This window comes from Anthonomus grandis, chromosome 9, assembly GCF_022605725.1.
Source record: "Anthonomus grandis grandis chromosome 9, icAntGran1.3, whole genome shotgun sequence".
Taxonomy (NCBI): Eukaryota; Metazoa; Arthropoda; class Insecta; order Coleoptera; family Curculionidae; genus Anthonomus; species Anthonomus grandis.
In genome coordinates, this window is record NC_065554.1 from 10,436,131 (window position 1) to 10,459,604 (window position 23,474).

The following is a 23,474-nucleotide window of genomic DNA, read 5'->3' on the forward strand; positions in this document are numbered from 1 at the left end:
CATTAAAATGCCCGTATACAATAGTGTAACTGATGTTCCCTAAGAGCTTCTATCTTTAGGTGCCGGTTTTTCCTCGAGTAATAAGCCACTCGGTTTTATTTTCGAAACGGTTTGTCTTGCGCCAGCGCCATCCTCAGGATTTATGTGGTTAGGGGCCTACGTGCACACAGGTAGCTTTGAGCCAGTGGAGAAAGTAATTCCAAGAGTCAATGCGCATCGAAATAAAACTCATGCAGTTAGATTAATAATACGGCTTCTCTATTGGCCTATCTCTTCATTACAAAATTCTTCTTTACAGTCTAGCTGTCTAACAAACAAGCGGACTATCGAAAGGTGTGTCAACGAAGTAGCAATGCACTACTGGGGACGGGGAGACAGCGGTGTCTGAGCCCTGAGGTAGATACATCGGTAATCGGACGTATAATACGGATTGTCGAGTCCAGTCCAACATTTATCGGAACCGATCGGTAAATTCGGGTATCAAGGTAAAAAGCTCCAATCGGACACCAAACCTCAAGCGCTTGCGCACAGATACGGTATAACTTTTTGATAGGTACGGAAGAACCCAGGCCTAATGGAAATAGCATTTGGAGAGGATAAAAAAAAAGGTCCAGATGGAAAGGTTTGATTAGAAGAGCCACCCTGTATGGTAGGATGTTAGAGGAAATGCTGGATCAAAAGAACCACCCTGTATGGTGAGCCAGCAGGTGGAACTCTCTAATCCGTTACAAGAACAACAATGTCACCCTGTAAGGGAAGCCAGCGCGAGACATTACTGTCGAATTAAACTATTTAATAAATTGAGCTCTTTCGGAAGGAGTATTAACAGCAGTAGTAAGTTAAGAAAACAATATAAGTGCTTTAAAATTAAACAGTGCAGCGTACAGTCAACCCGTCACAATGAGACAGTGGGTAATCTTCAATCCCCCAATCTGTAAAAATATCTGAGCCACATCATTTAAATATAGATTTACCCATTTTTTCCTAAAAGTCACAAATTTTCCGCTACCCCGATATGGGCATACCTTATTGGGTCTAATAAGTTCCTTACATATTTTACTATACCAGAGACAAAAAGTGACCAATAATGCGTATGATCGATGTTAGGTTTTTTATGATTAACTATAAACACCTAGTCGTTGGTCATACTACAAATTTTATTTATTATTTATTTAAGAATAGCATAAGTAATAGAAAACGAACTTTTAACTTACCATTTTGTGTAGTCTTTCTTCCAATTAAAATTTTTCTTCTCCAGCAGAAAATCTAATAACGCTTGGTTGCTGTATACTATAAATATTTTTCTTATCTTTCGCCAGCGTAATGATTTTATTTCTATTTTCGTTTAAATATATAGATACTTGTTCTGCTTCTTATCTTACGGAGTACCCAGGTAAACCTATTATTTTGCTATAGAAACTAATTGTGGAGGATATCGATCCGAAGTGCCAGCAAAACATAGGATTCCAAAATCACTATTGACGGGCCAAATAGAAAAACATCTATAGAAAGAAAAATGATCCATTATTTTGACGTAGAGGAGCACTTAGCGACATGGATTTTAATTTTTTTTTACGACATTTATTTTTAGGACACAGTTGGTGGTTATCTTTCTTGCCAAATGGTCGCCTGTTGTAGTAAGTATTGGCTTAAGTATTGGCTATTGTTGTAGTAAGTAAGTATTGGTATATAGAACTTTTTTAAGAGAGCACCCTGAAATTACCATTACAGTACCCCAAAATATTTTGGTTTCGTAAAGAGCTAATGTAAGTGAAAAAATATGATTACTACTAATTCCACCAATAGTTTCCAGAGAGCTTTCCAGGAGAATCTGAAATCGTGAACATTTGACCATACTATTGTGTGTAAAAGTACACAGAAAAAGATGACAAACCTGTATTTCTATACGGACTAGAAGAAGCTTTAAATACCTTATTTATGGGTAATAACCTCCTTTAATAATTTGTATACTTACATATAAATGGTCTCCTAATAATTTTTTAACCGTGGCGAATAACTAGGTCACATTTAGGCCGATAAACCGGACATTACATATTTACAGTGTACGATGATTATTATAGTCGTCGCCAGACATAATTTACGTTTGACACCTGCCTGTTACCTGTAAAGCCGCGTATCCACTGGCATTAACATTTGTAAACGTTTGCGAATATTGATAAACGCTTGCAAAACGAAGTACCCACCGATCAGCACATGTTGTTTGAAATTGTTCACAAAGCAGTTTTGTCGCGTATCCAGGTCTTTTTTTATTTTGAGGAAAACCGAGAATAAAAAAATTGTAAAAATGGCCCCGTTAAGTAGAAAGAAACTTGCCGCCTGTGCTGCATTAGTATTTTGTGCACTAATAGAAAAAGAAAAGAAGGAAACAGATTTTGGGTGTCTCATTTTTTAAAAACTATAGTTTCTATGCAGCTGATTTCTGATATCAAAACTGACAGGAGTAGCTTATTCAAAAACTTTACTCGAGTTTCGCCAAGAGATTTTAATTTTATGCTCTCAAGAATTTCTCCAGAAATATCTAAAATTGACACGAACTATCGAGAGTGCGTCTCTGCCGAAATTAGACTGGCCATCACACTTCGCTTTCTAGCGACAGGAGATTCCTATGCCAGTCTTATGTACCTCTTCAGTAACTTTAGACTTCCATGTTTCGAGAAACGATACCCTGGAAAGAATGAAGGCATTTAAAGCATTCATTTAAATTCTTGCAGTGTGACTTATTACCCCGTCCTGTTGAAAAAATGTGGTACAAGAGGGCTGTGAGCACGGTATTTTCAGCCTCATCCTCAAAAAAATATATGAACCAATGATTCCATTTGCGGAAACCGCACACCATACTGTCATTTTTTGAGCATAAAGTGGAAACTTCAACTCTGCTCTTAATTGGTCGATAGTTAATGCTTGTACCTTTTGCCTAATTGACCTAAATAGAGGATGTGACTGTAGTGATTACAGCAACATCAATGATACACATTCTGGCATTAATATGTGATCTCCCTTGTTTTACCCTTTTTGCTTGGCCGCCGATAAGCGATTCTGCAAACAATCTTCCAAAGCAACATTCATAAATAAATAAGGTTTCTCAAAATACAAACAACAGTACATTTAATGTTTTATTATGAGTACTTTCTGTTTTCAACATGAGATGAAGATATCTCAGTCACACAATATTTTTGGTTACATAATAATGAATCCCTGTATTTTCCACAAAAATAGCACATTTATTGATGGCTCTACAAAATTTAATAAACTGCTTGAAATTCAAAGTAAACTAAATACAAGACTTTATTTAAATCCAAATTATCCTTCCGCCTTTTGCAAAAATTATTATAATTAAGTGAGACGGCTAATCATATTATATAATATATCTTGTATTACACAAATATAATATTGAAAAAATTGATAGAATAGACTTAATAAAATGACGATTCACCCAAATACATTCATCAAGATAATGAATAACCATTGAAAAAAAAGCCACCAAACAGCATATTATATATTTTGGAATATTTAAAAGAAAAAGTATCTAAAATTTTAAAACTACATGCTAAATCACTCTGTTATTAAAAGTTTAAGCACTAAATAAAAATATAACAAGGCCTTAACAATATTGCATTTTTGGTTTATTTTAAAAGTTGTCTTGACACGTTGCAAAAACAAAAATACCCTGTTCTTAGCATTATTTTAACTCTCTATTATAGTCAATAAATATTCTAATAAATGCTTTTAAATAATACATTTAATATGACGTGTTACATTCAAGGTGCAGAACTTTCTTAAGACTAATCCACTTTTATAACTGCTTTCAGTCCAGTTAAATACCTATCAAATGTAACACCTCACCAGATTACATTTAAATACAAGTATTATTAGTAATAATAATATTAAACATTGCAAATAATTATATCACAAAATAATCATTAACGAACTAACAGCGAATATACAGGACGAGGGAAAGATATCGGGACGGCATAGTGGCTAAGCCAATAATGAAAAATAAATTATATTTGTCAAGATAAACCATGGTCATTTAAAAAAAAAATTCGACTGAGAAACATACTTTTTAAAACAAATCACAAGCACTAAAAAAATGCTCTACATCCAAAACCTTTAATTAAAATCACATGTTTCGCTCGGAAATATTTTTTCGACACACACAACCCAACTATTAAAAAACTTCTACCTCAAATAAAGTGACGCATAAAATATACTAATAGTTCTTCCTTTAACAAAGAACTTGTATTTGTGTAGGTGCTCTTGTAAAAAAAATCCCCTGAGAGAAACATGAATCCGTAATTTTAATTAAGACTTTTTGTGATAATGTGAATTTTGAGTATTTGCTTTGTTGTGCATTTAATACTTATAAAGATCCCACATGTTACCCAGTAAAAAAAAACTGTTCCAACTTTTTACCATGGCAACCTCAACAATTGATTTTTTTTTCATTTACGCGTGTCGTTTCATCGCGGTATCGTTGCCCACCTCTATAACATAAAGAAGCAAAAAAATATATATAAAATCTCGATAATTTAAAAAGCACCTAAGTATATTGGCAGTGGTATTTGACGAAAAAGTAAAAAAAATTAAGTTGACGGAAACCGGAAAATAAGGCCGTATTTTAGCGAGTAAGATGCTGTAAAACATTTTTTTTAAGCGCCTTTGAGACATTTGATTCTGGCGATCAAATTATGAGGTCACAATTTAAGCATTCAATAGCACCCTCCAGAGGCCACTAACACATCGTCCAATGCCAAAACCGCGAATGTGCAAATTGAGAAAAGCCTATTTAATATTGGGATGAGCACTAAAATACACCCTTTTTTTAGAGTGCTGATATACAGTGCTTTCATTTCAAAACGATCCACCCGTAATAACTTTCTTAAAAAAAAAAAAAAAACACATCAAATTAGATATACAGGGGGACGTTTAATTATGCATTTACCGAAGTTCTGTCAATCACCTCCTCACCTCCAGCTAACCTCACTTTAATATGTCAAATGGGAACCCCCATCGTGTGATACATTATAGTAAGCAGCGTAAAATTCTCTATTCAACAGTACCAAAAAAAATGAAATCGGTAAATGTGTAAGCAAATAGTTAGCGAAAACGTCTAGAAATAATGAATATTTTATTTACGCCACACTTTGGTATTTTAAATGAATACTTTTAGTGTGGTACCTGCATCATTTTAAAATTCTTACATTTTTTATAATAGATCATCAAAAAAAAAAAATACAAGCAATTTAGAAGTTAAAATGTGTGGTAACAAACAGTACATTTAGTTTAAGCAAATTATTTATTTTTTTAAGTAAAGAATGTGTACCGTTATTTGCGAGAAAAAAGAGTGTCTTCAAATTTTTTGCAAAAATCTTTGCAGTCTTATAAAAATAACAATAAAAAAAAGTATAGACTGTTATGAAATAACAGTCTTATGAAAATTTTCGAGAAAAGTGGATTGGCAGACGTGGTGCAATCGAATGGCCTGCGCGGTCTCCGGACCTAACCCCAATAGACTTTTTTCGTTGGGGCTACGTAAAAAGCAAAGTTTATAAAACCCCACCTGAGAGTATTGAAAATTTAAAAAATAGAATATTTCAAGAATGCAGAGATATTAGCGGGCAGACCCTTCCCAATGTTCGTAAGGAGTTTGAAAATAGGCTTTTTTATTATCTTGCTAATAATGGCCCGCATTTTGAACATTTAATAAAATAAATTTGTTAAACTAATAAAATTTGTTTTTCTACCCTACCGATTTACACTTTAATTGCTTCTTGGTCAATCAATTTTATTTTTTTTTACAACCATTGATAGCATAATGAATGCCCTTTAAAATAATGTATCACACCATGGGGTAGCCATTTGACATACCAAAGTTTGGCGTAAAAAAAATATTCATTATTTCTAGACATTTTCGCTAACTATTTGCTTACACATTTACCGATTTCATTTTTTTTGGTACCGTTGAATAGAGAATTTTACGCTCCTTACTATGATGTATCACACGATGGGGGTTCCCATTTGACATATTAAAGTGAGGTTAGCTGGAGGTGAGGAGGTGATTTGCCCAGGCCAACGGATATGGATTTTTTGAAATTTTGTCCTACAGGCCAATGTTGCCATTAAATATAGTACTGCATAGCTAAAGAAATTCTAGCGAAAATGTTGAAAAATATCCCATACAGCCTTCAAAAGTTGTTGTTTTCCCTCACGGTCCTATAATAGACCGAGTCGGCGAAAACGAATCTCGACTTCGATTTGGAACGCTCGGTCCGATACCACGGTCCGTCTTGACTTGCGCTGACTTGTTTGTATTTTTTATTGTTCGTGGATTAGTTTGTTTGCCCAATGCCCGCTCCGTTCACTGTGCATGTTTTTGTGTAATATTTACTCGTTTATATTGTGTTTTGTTTTATTCGGAAGAATAACGTCTTATAAAAGACAGAGATCACTAACTAATGCTGGGTTAGAGGCTATAGCTACAAATATTGACTTGTCTGCTGAAGAATCGGATTTTGATTCAGGTAAAATTGTTTTTTTTTTCATATTTTCAGAACTAGAGACTGGGGCTCAGGCATCAAGTTTTCAATCCACGACACACACGACTGGAGCGTTACAATCAACATCTTCCGCTTAATTAGAAATTGATGGAGGGGGATACCAATCGGATGCCGAATCCCTAACACAACACGACGTATCCATGCCAGATAAGATTGGTGATGATATATGGACATTGCCAATGGGGAACCAGCCCAATCTTATCCGGTTTGCTGAGAATGAAGGTGTAATTCCTGAATTTGCTGCCTTGATGCATCAATCAAATCCAGAAGACTTTTATTTCTTACTGATCGATGACGATTTTTTCGCATATGTAGCGGATGAAACAAATTTGTATGCGACCCAAACAATATGTACAAGAAATGATACATCCAGGCAATCACGATTACATGACTGGACGCCAACGGATAAGTTTGAAATAAAACGATTCTTTGGTCTTGTTTCCTACATGGGTATTGTGAAAATGCCAAGTATTTCATGTTACTGGAGCAAAGAAAAAATGTTCAAAATTGCAATGCCCACATAATGCATGAGCCGTAATCGTTTTGAACTTCTTCTCCGTATGGTTCATTTTTCAAACAATGAAGATAACAGTAATAACGATCGGTTACATAAAGTACAACCAGTATTGAACAAGGTACAGAAAAATATTCAGAGTTTATACAACCCTTCAGAAACTGTTTGTATAGATGAATCTTTAATTCCATTTAGAGGAAGACTTGTAATGAAGCAGTATATAAAAAACAAGTGCCACTGATACGGAATCAAGTTGTTCAAGTTATGTAGCAATGGCGGTTTTACATACAGCATGCAAATATATGCAGGGAAAAATTTGGAACTAACCAAAACTACACCTACAAATGTGGTAATGAACCTATGTTAACCAATTTTAAACTGCGGCCGAACTGTTGTCACCGACAACTGGTACACTAATGTGGAGCTGGCTTCTAAACTATTAGAGAAGCAAACACACCTTCTAGGTACACTCAGAAAAAACCGTAAGGGTTTACCTAAGGAAGTCATTGAAAAAAACTGAAGATTGGTGAACACGTCATTAGAGAAAATGCACCAGGCATATCTGTTCTAAAATGGCGTGACAAGCGCGATTTGTCCACAAGACTTGTCTGATCAAATGACAGCATATCAATCGCCACTAAGGAAATCGTTGAAGTGGTAACGCAAATTAGCGTTTGAAATAATTTTGAATACTGCTTTAGTAAACTCTTGGATAATATAGAAACAGGTGACGAAAGAAAATATGCCAATTGTTTTACGACTTTCGCAAACGGACAACCTACAAGTTATGTGAATCCTTTCCTGATAATAATGTTGAACCTGACACACAAAGAATCCGAAAACGACATGAAATTGGAACTCTTCCGTATAACAAGAGGCGACCATGTACCAAATGTTACGAAAAGGTAAAGTCAGAAAGTGGATGGAAGCTCGCAAGAAACCTAAAAAAGTGAGAACTTATTGACAATCTTGTCCTAATGAACCAAATGTATGTTTGTTTTAGCGTAGTTCACAGGATTTAGTCAGTCTTTAATCTGTTGTACAATTTGTCTTTAACGCTTTCGAATTTCTAGAGAATATGATTTTTTTCAGTTTCGATGTTTTTCCATTTTGATCTTTTTAACTTGTTCCTTCTTTATCCAAAATATATTGTTGTTGACATTTATTTAAGTGATTTCATTATGCCATTTTTTACGAAATATGCCAATAAAATAAATTGTATATAAAAGAAAACATAAGTTAATATTAAATTATTATTTATTAGACAAAAAAAAAACGGAAATTCAAAACTGGTATGTGCGAACCTTTCCCACAGGCCGGCTCGGTCTATTTTCATGCCTACTGCCATAAGAGAAAAGACCGGCGGCGCTTGAGAGCCGGTCTTATAGACCGAGCTGGCCTGTGCGTAACATTCTATCTCGGTCTATAAGACCAATTTTTTTTAGTTGGAACACTTTTTTCTCGGTCTTATAGACCGTGGTGGCAGTGAACGTGTTAAGAGCACATTCGTTGTTTTGGCATATAGGGTAAAACACCCAATTGTTGGCACTCGACCAAATATTGGCACCCTTAGTAGTTTTCTTTGAATAAAAAAGTCGAATTCAAATTAATTTAAATTCTAAGAAAATAGACAAATAGCGGCAACCCTGCCCAATAACCAGACTTCATTGTTCACGTTGTGTAATATTGTTTATGGCTTTAGCCGGTAAAAGTGTAGTGAGGTGATGTGAATTCTATCAAAAATTAGCGTCAAGGTAAGAATCTGTTTGACAATTATGTAATATTTTGGTACTTTGGACAGAAGAATTGCCTGTAGTAGATATTTGATTTGTTGGATAAAGCGTAAATTAAAGCTAAAAATGGTTTAACCGATTCTAACCTAAAATTTTTTCTCTTTTTTAAGGGTGCCAATTATTGGGCATGATAATTGATGATTTTCCAATTCTTTGGCACCCATGCCAACTATTGGATTTAGCATTTTAATTAGCACTCTAATGATTGGCACCTCCTTTTTATCACACTATTTTGATTTAGTAATTTACTTGCTTTTATAATTTTAAAATGTTATTTGAGGTGGCTAAAAAAATTGTATTAATGTTTGTAAGAAAGGAAAATTAATATTAATATAAGGGTGTACAATATTAATAATAACACGTGTTTCGTTCTTTCTAATGCATCACCAGAATATAAATCAACGGGCAAATTATGTCTAACCTTTAATATTACACTCCTACCTTTTTTATATCTACTGTAACTCCGACTTTGCATTTTTTCTGTAAACTTTTCAAATTTTTTCCTCCTTATAAAATCCCTTAAGTGAAATTAATCTACCTAAATTTGTATTATTTCTAGATGGGAAAAATTACAAAGAAAAATAAAAAAATGCTATTAAAAAATATAGTGAAGAATTAATTCAGAAAGCTTTGAGCGAAATTAAAAACGGCGCAACAACAAAAAAGTCTGTAGCCAAGAAGTACCAAATCCCTAGATCTACTCTCCAATTCCGATTGGGAGCTAAATTTTCCAAAGCTAGACCTGGTCCAAATACTTACCTGACTGAAAATGAGGAAAAGCTGCTCGTAGCTTGGATTCTCGTCAGAAGTCAGAAAAAAGGCTTTCCAAGACGGAAAATTGATTTACAGATATCAGTGAAACAGTTTTTAGATGATGATAAACGTCCAAATCCATTTAAAAATAACATGCCAGGTATCCTTTTTCTTATTCCTTTAGACATTTATTTTAGTTGATTTTATAATTTATAATAACCTGCATATTATTTTTAGGTGACCACTGGTATAGGTCATTCTTAAATCGACATCCTATTTTAACTCATCGCACACCAGAAGCAGTAACAAGTGCATCATCTAACGTTTCTGAAAACGATATTAAAAAATGGTTTGGGGATATAGAAACGTACCTAAAAAGTAAAGGATACTTTTCCATTTTGGAAGATCCGCGACGAGTGTATAATGGTGATGAGACATGTTTTTTGTTTTGCCCAAAACTTGGAAAAGTTCTAGCAGCAAAGTCTGAGAAAAATGTTTATGAAGTTGACAGGGGCCAGGCAAAGCAAAATCTAACAGTAATGTTTAGTTTTTCGGCTGCAGGGGATGTGACTCCGCCTCTAATAATATTTCCCAATAAGAGAATATCAAAAACTTTATCAGACAGTGTTCCAGATCACTGGGGTATTGCCTCCACTGAAAATGGCTGGATGAAGTCCGAAGTTTTTATTGATTATATCAAAGAAATATTTCATAAAAACCTTGTGAAACAGCAAATTTTATTTCCAGTTATTTTATTTGTTGATGGACATGCAACACATCTTACCTATGAGCTTAGTAAAGTGTGCAGTCAGTTGCAAATAATTTTAGTGGCTTTATATCCCAACTCAACAAGAATTATGCAACCGGTAGACGTTTCTTGTTTTAAGCCGCTAAAAACATTCTGGAAGTACGGAGTACTAAGCTGGGGAAGAGAAAATCCATATTGCCAATTAGGAAAACATCACTTTGCTCCCATATTGGATAAAGCACTAAAAAATTTAAAGGGCGAGGCTATAGTCAACGGTTTTAAAAGTTCTGGTTTGTTTCCGTGGAATCCAGAGAGTATTGATTATTCTAAATGTCTCGGTAAGAAACAAAGGGAAATTGAACATCTAGAGGAAATTAAAACCGACAAAAAAATCGACTATGATTTATTTTGCAAAATGCTAAATACTGATCTTCTTCAAGAGCTTGAAACCGGAAAAGCTGTCGAAAATCATAAAAATTGTAAATATTTTGACATTTTAAGAAACATTTACTCCAAGCTTAAACCATCCAGCGCTTTAAATATCTCTATAGTAGAAAATAGTCTTATAGAGGTTGAGCAGGAAATAAATGAATATGAAATAGGGGTTGCAGAAATTGAAGAAAATGTTCAATATCTTGAAGAAGAAATACTTAGCATGCCTGTAGTTTTTGAAATTGCTCGGATGGATAATAATGATGAATTTCCTGAAAGTGATGAAATATTAGAAGACAAATATGATGATCATGATGAAGATGGACAATCGACAAATTTGGAAAATATTAAAATTAAAAGTCCTAAAAAAACAGAATCTAAAATCTCGAACGAAGATGTTTACACACCTGAAAAGAAGAAACCAAAATTGATTATATCTCAATCTCTATAAAAAGTGCAAATGACTCCGTGCTTGAAATACATAAAAGTGATGATAATGTGGATCCTGTGCCGCACGAATTAAATATAGCACACTACTTAGAAAAGCCTAAAACACCTGAAAGAAGCGGAAAGAGGACATCTACAAGAACATCATTTGTTTTAATTTCCTCTGACTATAAAAAAAGTCTTCAAGAAAAGGAAGAAATAAAAATTGAAAAGGAAAAGAAAAAAGAAGAAAATAAATTAAAAAGAGAAGAAAATGCATTGGAAAAGGAAAAAAAAGAAAGAAAATGATTTAAAAAATGAGGAAAACAAGCAAAAAAGAGTGAAAAAACTACAAGCAAAAAATAATATAACAAAAGAAAAGGACAAAGGTGTAAAAAAATTAAATATGTCTAATTACTCAAACATTTTTTCAGAAGCGGGTCCAAGCTCTCAAATAAATAATATACAGGTTGCAAAAAAGAAAGAAACCCATGTCAGAAATTTATTTGAGAGTGAAAGTAAAGAACAAGAAGGCACTGTAAAATTGAACGAGTCCATTTTGAGTCAAAATACCATAACAAAAAATGGATTATGCTTTATATGTACGTACAATATTAGTATCATTAATTTTGGTGTAAAATGTTCAACTTGCACCAGAAATTATCATTATAAATGTTTAATGAAACACGAGATATATCATGACAACTTTGTATGTAAAAGTTGTGATTTTAAAAATAAAACTTCATAAGTTAACTGCATGTTATTGCCCTATTTTAGTTTAAAATCATTTTTTATTTATTTTTTTTTTATTTTGTTCTGTGCTAAATTTATAAACTGGATGACTGTTAATTTAGTTAGTCTAAATTTTTAACACATAGGGTATAAATAGTACAGTATAAGGGTACACAAGGCATAAATAGGTACATTTCTCAATAAATGTTTCTTTTAAAATTTGTTTCGCTTTTATTATTTCAGGTGAAATAGGGTGCCAACAATTGGAATTTTTTTAGTGCCAACTATTGGAAATTTGCTAAATTTGATAATTTTTGCAGTTTCAACTAATTTTTGATAAATATTTCGAGTTTTTTTTGTTATTGTTTAACTCTTTAGAGATTTTTATTTGTCAAAAATTGTGTAAAGTGTCTCTATTTCATATATTTTTTTTCTTATGAAAAAAAACTTGTAGCTATCTCCTTAAGGTGCCAACAATTGGGTAGTTTACCCTAGGCGAAAAATTGAAAAATTGCACATTCGTGGTTTTGGCATTGAGTGGACGACATGTCAACAGTAGTGCAGTAAGATAAGTTATTATTGTATATATCGCCAGATCTAAACGCTATGGATTTTTTCTTTTGGGGTTACCTATAAAATCTCTCGTTTACAAGGTTCCTGTAAATAACCGTGAAGAACTAAGACAACCAGTTATTGATAAGTGTGAAATAATTAAACAGAAGTCATATTTTCTAGGATTCGTTGGAACTTCCAAAGAAGAATTAATTTATGTATTGAAATGGAAGGACAACATTTCGAAAAGTTTTTATGAAAGTATTACTTTAAAATGAAATTAGGCGTGTTACCGTAAATAGTTATTTTATTTAACAAATTACCCTTAATGTTTTCAAGGTTTGCTGTGTTAATTTTGAAAATACGAATTTCTAATTATTAAAGTTACAGTTAATGTACAGTAATGTTTTAGCGTCAAATTAATAGCGTGAATACAAAGGGACACTAGTAACATGCATTCAAAATTTGACGAAAATCATCACTTCTTGTTACCCTTGAAAAGACTCCTGCGAAGACTCCAAACAACGATGAGTTAGAAGTTGTACAACCGCAAGTTATAGAACAACCTGGTCCATCTACTAGTATTCGGAAGCATCGGTTTACTCCAGAAGATTTACGACCCACTCCACAGGCTGCAGGACGCACTGGTATAAGAAAAGGTAGAAAACGCGGCAAATCCGCCATTTGGACCGACACACCAAATAAGCAAGAGCTTGAACTTATACATGAGCAAAAGATTCAAAAAGAATAAAAAAAAGGTAAAGAGAAACATATCGAAATCAGAGACTACAACAGAATTCCGCCTTTCTCGAAAATCGAAGGCACCCTGCAGCTCAGAGGAGGAGGAAGAGGAAACATTTTGCCTAAATTGTGGCGAGTCTTTTATTAATTCTCGCCCAAAAGAAAAATGGGTGCAGTGCACTCAGTGCCATTATTGGGGCCATGAGGAGTATACTAACAAAACGCCATTTTTCGTATGTCAGAATTGCGACTCCGATGATGACATGTAGATTGCAGACTAACTGCGAAACGTATTTAGTCTTGTCCTTTTGTATGTTTTTAAGTATTATATATTCCTATCAGTTCCTTTTTTAGTTTTTAATATCTATAGAAAATAATATAGGTTAATAAAACCTACTGTTGCAAATAACCCCAGTCCAGTTTCAACTGACCCCGACTTCGGGCAAGTTGTAACAGCGTGTTTAGTTTTTTCGTTATTTTGTAGAAAACAAAATTATTTTTTATAAACGAGAGGCGTGTTCTATTAAAGAGGGTTTTACAATTCTTTATGCATTTTGATTATTTTTGCTCCATTTTCAGTTTTTTACAAAAAAATTATTTCTGAAAATTGTTTCAACTAACCACGGCCTTCCCTACGCATTGGATGAATTTTTGAATAATGTAACAGCTGATATACTTTCCTATTGGTGATAACGGTAATAAACGTCTTCATATGTCATGATTATTATTATAACCATTCTATACCAAATTTCATTTGTTTATCTTGAAAAGTAAAAAAATCATTAAGTGTTTCCTTTTTCCTGTGTCACCCAGTATAATACGAACCATATTAAAGAGAATAATGAATTAATTTAAACGGATTGCCATAGGAATTAAATTAGCATGATGTTCGCATATCTTTCACTCACTTTTCAAAATGTTAATAAATAACAACATAAGCACAAATCAAAACAAACTGACAAACGACATGATGTAATTCGTTTAAAGAAATGATCGCGTGATGCTTAAGCAGGCGAGACGATAGATCGCTAAAATACGGCTTAAATAAGAGAAGAATTAATTATCTTTAAATTGGGTTGCAGGGTCCGGTTTCAGAATAACTTTCGTTAGTAAAGTAGAAGAATCTTATGAAGTAGAACATTATCTGTAGCAGTTTGATTTAAGAATCTGCTGTACAACAAAACAAAATGGTTACGTACGTATATCAAACTAATAACCAATACACCTAACCTAAATTAACCTTCTTCCATGGAATACGAATCTAAATAAGGTGTCTACTTTCTACTACCGAGAAATACCTGTACATTTAACATTAAAATATAGTACATTTAAGCCATTATAAAATATTTGTTAAAAAATTGTGTTTTTTTTTTGGTATACTTCAGTTGATTTGTTCGTACGTCTTTATGATCAGTTCTTCCTTATGTTTGAGTAAACTGGTAGCTCACGACTCCCATCTGATCTAAAAAATACTATAATCACAAAAATATATTTTAATGGTTTGTGTGCATGGATTAAATTTAAAAAAACTTGAATAAAATGTTTCAGATATCAACACTAAAAAATTAAGCTTAGAGTGTTAATTAAAGTCATGCTCAATTTCATTCAGTTAAAAAAAGATCCATTCTGAACTAAAACTAAATGCTACACTTACCTTCACTAAAAACAAGTTTTGCAAGTTCATTGCAAAATATAGTGAATGGTGAAAATTGCGCTTAGAGGTAACTTAAAACTGCAATAAAATAACAAATTAGTGAAAAAAATCAAGAGAACCAATGGTTAAATGAAAAACAAACTCAAAAACCAAGCAGCTCCACGTTGACAAACTTTTTTCTTTAAATAAAAAATGGCAAAAATGTATGCTTTTAGCAATTTATAAAACCACTTGTAGGCTCCTCCCACATAAAGAAAAACACAAAATAACCCCCAAACAAAGGCAAATAAAACTTAAAAGCTCAAGGATAAACAAATTATATTTATTGATAAAACAAGGCATGCTCATGCATTTATTTAACGATTTTCATTTCACATGAAAATCGCGTAACATATAATAAAATTTAGGTTAATATTTACATAGTTTTTGAACTTCCTAATCAATTATATGATTATTTCAATAAAATATAAAAATATATATGCATTATTGCTACTCGATATGTAAAAATTAAATATTTCACCTAACTATTAAGTTTGTAAAAGTTATTTACAAAATTTCTACATGAAATAATATTTATTGCTTTTAGTAATTTACAATTATTGTTATTTTATCACACCTAGCATAATATAAAATTTGTCAAAATATATAATAAAGCTCGTTTCAGAAATATTCGTTGCCTATTTAAAAAAAAAACAAATAACAATATTTAGGTCAACACTTTTTCATTAAAAAGTTATCCAAAAATTTAAACATAAAATAAATCTACCGTAAATCATGCTACCAAGCAAAACAGATACAAATATGTAAAAAGTGCATTTTTAATCAGTGACAAAAACCATTGTTCTAGAATTGTTTTAAAATCATACTAAATGTCTCTTATAATTTAAACTTCATATACTTTATTTTGCAGCAAATGTAAAAACATTATATAAACATAAATATGTATGGATAATTTTAACGAATATATTCCTCGCAATTATAAGGCAAAAATTACGAGGAACGTGTGAATTTTTTTTTTAGGGAATTAAAATGAGATGTTAAACTTTTCTAACTCATCCTAAGCCACTTCAACTTAATAATCATAATATACGTGGTTCCTCCATCTAAAACTCGTCAGGTCTATAAATCGGTACATTTTTAAGATAAATTTGCACACAGGGTATGAAACTGTAGGTATTTTAAAAACTTTGGGCATTGTTCTTCTTAACCCGTAGCTACTACTGATGGGTAGTAGCTACGGGTAGCCTCTAGTAGCCTGAGGACCCATCCTATTTTTAAATAGGGTATATTTTTTAAGTTTGGCAACATTGGATACTCGCTGTCTCGGTACTCCTCCGCAATCCCATACGCGTGATTTCGCCGGCATAGATTCATACTTCAGTATTCGTTCGTGTCGGCGAGGTTCGAAGGTAGTGTTTACTGGATCCTGAGGACCCATCAGTAGTAAATACGCGACAAGTTAATAACTGCTTATTGGTTTGAAAGTATCTATTTCGTTGTTATTTTTTGCAAGGTATTTATCTATTTCACAAGAATAGGTACTAGTGGCCATAAGGTATAAGTTAATAGATATAAAATGTGTTTTTTTACTATCTTTCAGTAAATGCAACGCAATGGCGTCCAGTTCTAGGGCATTGTATTTCTCAATTATAAGCAGTTGCTGTGGGTTGTTCTGTTAATTTATGTGTTACCGTATGCCATTTAGTAATTATGGAGTAGTGGCTTGATAAGCAACGTGCTTTTGTGATTAAATCGTACTACAAAAATAATTCGCCTCCTAGCGGCATTTCCGAATTTATTTCCATATTGGTCAGTACGGCAGAGTTCCTTCGGCTCCTGCTATAAAGGAATAGGTACGTAAATTTGAAAACACAGAATCAGCTGTCAGTGTCAAATATAATAAACCAAGAAAAAGTGTAAGAATGCTAGAGAATGTCGCTGAACGAATGCTAGAAATCGCGTTAGAGAATCTGTCGAGCATATTCGAAAACGTTCAACTCGAAAGCGAACTCAGGCATTAAACATATGTAAGACTACTTTACTTCGAATATTGGACAAAAATTTCAATTTTCACATATGCAAAAATTCAAATAGGTTAAGCACTAAAACCAACAGACATAACGAGGCGCATATACAACCCGAAGGTAACTTGTGCGATATCATCCATGGGAATTATCGGTCCCTACATCTTTGAAGATGAGAATGGTATCACTGTTACAGTCGATTTCGAGTGTTATACTAATATGAATAATCATGTTTTGAGTCAGCAATTGAACAGATTTGCACAAAACAACCAATCCTAGTTTCATCAAGATGGTGCTACTTCACACATCACACACAGCTTAAACCCTTTGCAAAGATTGTTTCCGACACACGTTATTTCTATACGACGATATATTGATGGGCCTGCAAAGTGGCAAGATCTAACGGCTTGCGATTACTCTTTGTGGGGCTACCTAAGAACCATTCAGGAGCTTAAAACGAAAATTATCAAAGAAATTGCTAATATTCCCGTTAATATGTTGCATAGAGTTATGGAGATTTTCCCCGAAAGGCTATCATCTTATTCAAAAAATACTCAACAAAAACATCTGAAGTGGTGTTTTGGGCGCTAGAACTGATTAATAGCATTTCAATAAATTTAATTGGGGAAAATTGCTTTTAGATACGGACACGGACGGAACGAGGTAAACTCGTATATCGAGGTGCCACTGTATATTATTTTCTCATGTTCGAGAGTATCATAAATATCTGAAGGATCTTTTGAATGGTATATTAGGGTATTTAGTTATTATATTGGCTACAAAATTTCAGGTTCGCACTAAGCAATTAGATGTTATTATTATTAAATTTTGACATTGCTTTCATGATTTGTGCCGATAAATTAATATTTATGTACTATAAATAATAAAAATGCATTTATTCAATAAAAAAAAGTTTTACTTACTTGATAATAAGTATTTAGTATAATTTATATCGCGAACTTACCCAAAAAGATTTATATTAGATGTAAAGGTAATAAAATGTCATATTAAATAAAGTGTTTAAAATTAACACTTTATTTAAAAAATGACATTATTTAAAGGACATTAAAAATAACTGTAGTTTGATACCCTATAGGCAAATTATCTTGAAAATTGAGTTATAGATGGAGGTCCTTGTATCACGGTTTTTTTACAGTTGCTAATACGTAAATAAAAAGCACCACATGCACGAACAAATAATAAATTTTTAAAATGATGGTCTTAAAAGTTGTTCCTCAACAGTAAGTAATTGGTATGGTTTTGACATTTTAAAAATATTAGGTTGGAGTGGCTGGAAATTAGAGTGAAAGAGGTTAAATTAATGAATTATCGTTGTTTCCGCTTTCTATTATTTTCACTCTAAAAGCATGAGTTAAGGAAATTAATATTAAAACGCCATTGGCCTGGGTCCTTTAGGGGAATTAAGAGTTTTTCTCGGAAAAATATAATAGAAAGACTAAGTTAAAAAACATAAAAGTAGATATTTTCGATGTATTGATGCAGCAGTTAAGTTATTAATAAAATATTGAATAATTCAAATTATATAATTTTCCTTAGATAAGATAAATATATGATGTCATTAAAAACGCATTAATATGCTAGAAAGTTATGTTTGCATATGCATAACAATTCGGTTTTTGTAATTTCTTTACTGACTTACCTATGTTGTAGACAGAAAAATAATCTTTTAGTAAACGTGACCCATTAGACAAATAAAAAAAACAGCTGCCAATGCAATAAAAAGTGCTAGTGATCTTATCCCTTCCGTCAAAAACATCGCCTTTATCTCAAAACTTTTTTATGATTTATTTATACAGAAAATAACTTTATATCTAGACAGAAGGAACAATATCACATAAACGTACAAATACCAACATCACTATTCTACTACTACATCACATCAACAAACATTTCACACGGGTTGCCCATAGCGATCTTAAAAGATTGTCTACTACCGGCTATGTCTTTGCCGCTAGCTGCCACCTGCGTACCACTGCTGCGCTCCGACCCATTGCTGCTGCCGTTGCCGTTACCACTTGCGCCTGCGTGGGGCATGGCGGACCTCGGACCCAGCGACGTCAGATCAGAGTCGCTCGCGCTGCTGTGTCCCACCACGTTGTCTTTTAAAGGATCCGAACCGTTTGAGCTTCCCCCTGTCAACGAAAAATATGTATAATATAACGATACATCTAAGAAAGTCATTAATTAGTACTGATAAGACCAGGCTTGGCCGAAATGGTGGTCGGGACAGACTCGTCTTGTCGTTATGTAGCAATATTTATATAAGGGATGTTATATTAATTATTTGATAAACACCACAGCTCACGGCAGCTCTTCATCACTAGGCAGAACGGTCGTGGATGTATTGCCGAATGAATGCTTGATTAGCTCATTCGGCTAGATGTGCTCTTTAATTTATTTATTAACGATATTTTGCCAATTCTTATTATTTGCAGACGACCTGAAGCTATTTTTACATATTTTAAACTTGTCTGATTGCCTGATGATATAATCAGACATAGATTCTCTATACAGGGTGATTGATGGTACCTTAGACGTTTACGGAGAACGGAAAATGGAATTTTTTTGAAAATTTTCATCATTGATTTTAGCTGGTGATCTAACGATTAAAAATATTTTTAGCGATATAGCGTTGCCGCTTATACCAAAAAGGAGTAGCAACTTTGTTATTTCTGGTCCGCTATTGCTTTATGATTGTTTTTGTATAACGTGTATATACTTATCTTTAGTAATTTTCGAGAAATTAATTATTTTCTTTATTTTTTTGACCAAAACATAGCTCCAAATAAATTTATATTACTACGGCCTGGAACGCGCAAAAAATTGAAATTATAAACGGAATTTACCGAAGCACTGTACATTAGTTTTCACTATAAAAATTTGTTCTACGTTATACAGGGTTGCTCAAAATTAGTGATTTTACCGCTAGATACAAAAATTGTCATATGTGCATTTTTTTAAATAGAACACACTGCATATTATAACATATTCTAAAAGGAACTTAAAATCCCTTTCTAACGAGATATCATGTTCCTATATCTAAGTAGTTCGGTTTCTGAAATAAAAGCAATTTTCTGTAAAAATCGGAATATTTTGACATATTTGCTTTAGGTACTTAGAACATTGAAAGGCTAGAATTAGTAAACAACAACTTTGTTTGAGTCCAACATGTGCACAGGGGCAAGAGGGGTGTTTTGTTTACAAACATATTTGCCGATTCTCTGTTGTCAAGTCGACGCAAATTTCCAACGGAGGAAATTTTTAGCTATAATTTAACAACCATTATAACGTTAATTTAACTTATTTGTGTTGTATTTTATAGGAAAATTTAAAATAAAAAGAATAAATACTACAATTAACCTATTTAAAGAATAAATATAATATCCTTAAGCAAAAAAAAACAAAATTATTAACATTCTTATCCCTAAAACTGCTTCTAAAAAATTTGAAGCGACAACACCGGAGCTTAAGCGCCTGAGCCATACGCGTAATGTCATCTGTCAAACGGCCTCTTTGTTTCTTTTCGGGATTCGTGTATTTTCATTAATTTTTGATTTAAAAAGGAAAAAGGCCACATTTTAGTGTTTTTTTAAATTGCTAGTATGGCAAAAACTTGTGTCGTTTGTGCCGCATCATGATAAAAAGGTGATTCCAGCCGATCTTTTCACAAGTAAGTACCGATACTTTCATAACATCACATCATAGGGTTACCATCATCATAAACGTAGAATAGGGGATCTTATAGATATTAACCTAATAAAAACTTGAATGTGAAAGTGTGCGTAAAATACCAAAATATTTATATTTTTAAATGTACCTATATAGTTATGTTTTTTTAATATAGATATTAGGTAGATAGATGAAATTACTAATTTTTTATTGCCTTTAAAGAATTTTGAAATTTATTTAGATATTGATATCTATGTATAAAGTTAATTTTGTCTTTCCCTAAAATTTAATCGATAATTTATTGTTTGTTTTACCATATTGCAACTTACAATAATACATATAGTAATTGGCACCACATATTAATTTATTACTGTAATTTTTTTTGCTTTTTGATTAAATATCAAATACTTATTATAGATTGCCTAATATATGCCCATAGGGAACAATGGATTTTATTAATGGAAATCAACACAATTAAAAAGAACATATTTGTTTATTCAGATCACAGAAGTGATTTCTTATATAAGGAAGATAATATTATCAGTAGCCAGACTTTATTAAAAAAATCAGCTCTACCTCAAAGGTAATTTTTTTTTAAATATATTTTTCTAGTATAAAAAAATCGTCACAAAAAGTATTAGTGTTACTCATATAAGCTTTATTTATACCTAATACTTATTAAATTAGGTATGTGTGTAAAACTATTTTTTTACTAGGATTTCTGATGCACTGGTTAAAAACACACCAGCCGATAATTCAGTTAATTTACCAAGTGATTTACCCTTCAAAGCTGCAGGGGTAGTTTTCCTGAAGAGTGCAAAAACTTCTTTAGCTTCCAAAATGGTATATAGTACAAACAGTGAAGCTAATATAGACAAGTATGGATAATTAAAATAGATTAATATTCTTGATACATCAAATTTTGTATAATTACAGATCTGATCATTCATCATCAACAATAACTGCATCTGAGATTAATAGTTACCGTGGGGTCTAGTTTAACAAGTACTATTTCTCATCCAAGCCGTTTTTGTTTAACTGCTATACATTCCCTGACTCTGCCAAGGAAAAGGTAAAAATACACTCAAAATAGACTACTAGTTTTATGCCATGTATCATCCTATTCTATATATCTTATTTAAAAGTGATATAGTATTTTATTGTGTTATATTTGTTTAGTTAAATGCAATGAATCAAATGTATGATATTACAAAGTTTCTTTATAATAACATGCATTTTATTGATCAATTGGTTTATCATAATATATTTTTTAAATTTTTTCTTTTTCTTTTTAATTAATACTGTATTTTTGTGTATATTATTCTAGGGTAAAATCAAAATGATATCCTGAGGACCTAAGCACTGATGATTCCACCGTTTCAAAAGCTAAATCACTTGTCACCAAATTATGGAAAAAAAAAATAAAGAACAAAAAATTAAAATTCGAAGATTGCAACAAACAAATTTGCGCCAAAGAAATTGAATTAGGTTTCTCAAGTCTTTATTAAAATACTTAAGAAATAATAACATGATTTTCGAAAAAGCCCAACATACTACATATTTTATTTGACTTGTAAAAGTACTTGTTTGTATATTTCTACTAATAAACTATCTAATCTAATCTATTGTACATAGTCTTTATTCTCAGGTAAGCTTTGTTTTTTAGTATAAGTTAATATCATATAATAATTGGTATTAGGTATTATATAGGTTACTGTTAAATGTCTGAAAACCATTGTACAGGCTAAATACTCATAATAAAAATCTTATAACATGCAACTCCTCCTCACAATTTGAACATCCTTGTAGTTTTAACTCTTTCCGCTGAAGCAATACTGTCCCTTTGAAAAAGTCAGCACCATAGAAGTATATATAATGTGATATAAAGTAAGTGATGTAAAACTGAGTTTTATCCAATATAACAATAAAATTATGCAAAATAATAAAAATTTGTGTCCTAAAACATGATTTATTAAGAAATCTATAATATTATATTATTAAAATATTTAATTTTCATAAAAATGCTTTGACAAAAATGCTGCCTTTTATTAGGACCTTCCTGTAACGAAGTCCGTTAAAAAACACATAAATAGCTCGTAAATGGTAATATTACTTATAGTCAAACTCTATAATAATTAATAAAAATTTATCAGGTAAATATTTGGTGACGACGTCACTGGTAGAGAGTACTTGTATCGGTGGCATCAACAATGCAATCGAGCGGCGTTGCGATGCCATTACCGTTTTCTCGTTGCTTCGTACTTTATTTTCATTTATTTAACGTATATTGACTTCGATATAGAGTATCTTATTAAATTTCCTTAAAAAAATGCTTGATATTTTATTAAAGGGGAGCAGTAGTATTGTTTTGAGTAGTATTGTTCGGAAACAACTGAAAATTTTTATGATATTATAAAGTGATTTTTTCCATTTCTCTATGAGCATTTGGCATCATTGCATCAGAGATGTTGCAAGCAAACAAACCTGCCCATAGTTCCACGGTATGCTACTTCTAGCCTTTCAATGTTCTAAGTTTAGGTAGCAATGAAAGGTCCTGACGCATTATTGCTATGCTATTGATGTTTAACAGTTACATTAAGTTGATTAATAGTAAATACTTTTGGGTGTTTTTTTTAAATAGTTACCTAAAAATTCATTAAAATAAAAGAAATAGTTATTCAAATGAAGTTTTGAGGAATCTATTAATTATTCAGGAGCAATGTGACAAAACTGTAGCAAGAACATGCAGAAAATTCAACGCAATGTACCCCAATTTACAAAAAATGGATAAAAGAAAATTTGTGCGAATACAAAATAACTTTATACAATTTATTTCA

The 23,474-nt window shown here is 32.2% G+C and overlaps 1 protein-coding gene across 7 annotated transcripts in view; it reads right to left on the reverse strand.

The window, feature by feature from the left end:
- Positions 1 to 3,499: 3,499 nt before the first annotated feature.
- The window catches only part of LOC126740501 (segment polarity protein dishevelled homolog DVL-3), a 76,655-nt gene continuing 56,680 nt past the window's right edge, over positions 3,500 to 23,474 (reverse strand). For 2 of the 7 annotated variants that reach the window (XM_050446549.1, XM_050446547.1), the window contains exon 11: positions 18,729 to 19,100. In XM_050446549.1, coding sequence (XP_050302506.1) covers positions 18,838 to 19,100 — 263 coding nt within the window. In that variant the 3' untranslated portion in view covers positions 18,729 to 18,837. Of the gene's footprint in view, positions 14,742 to 14,923; positions 15,002 to 18,728; positions 19,101 to 23,474 lie in introns of those variants that run through there. The other 5 variants (XM_050446554.1, XM_050446551.1, XM_050446553.1 and 2 more) reach the window with 5 other exon arrangements.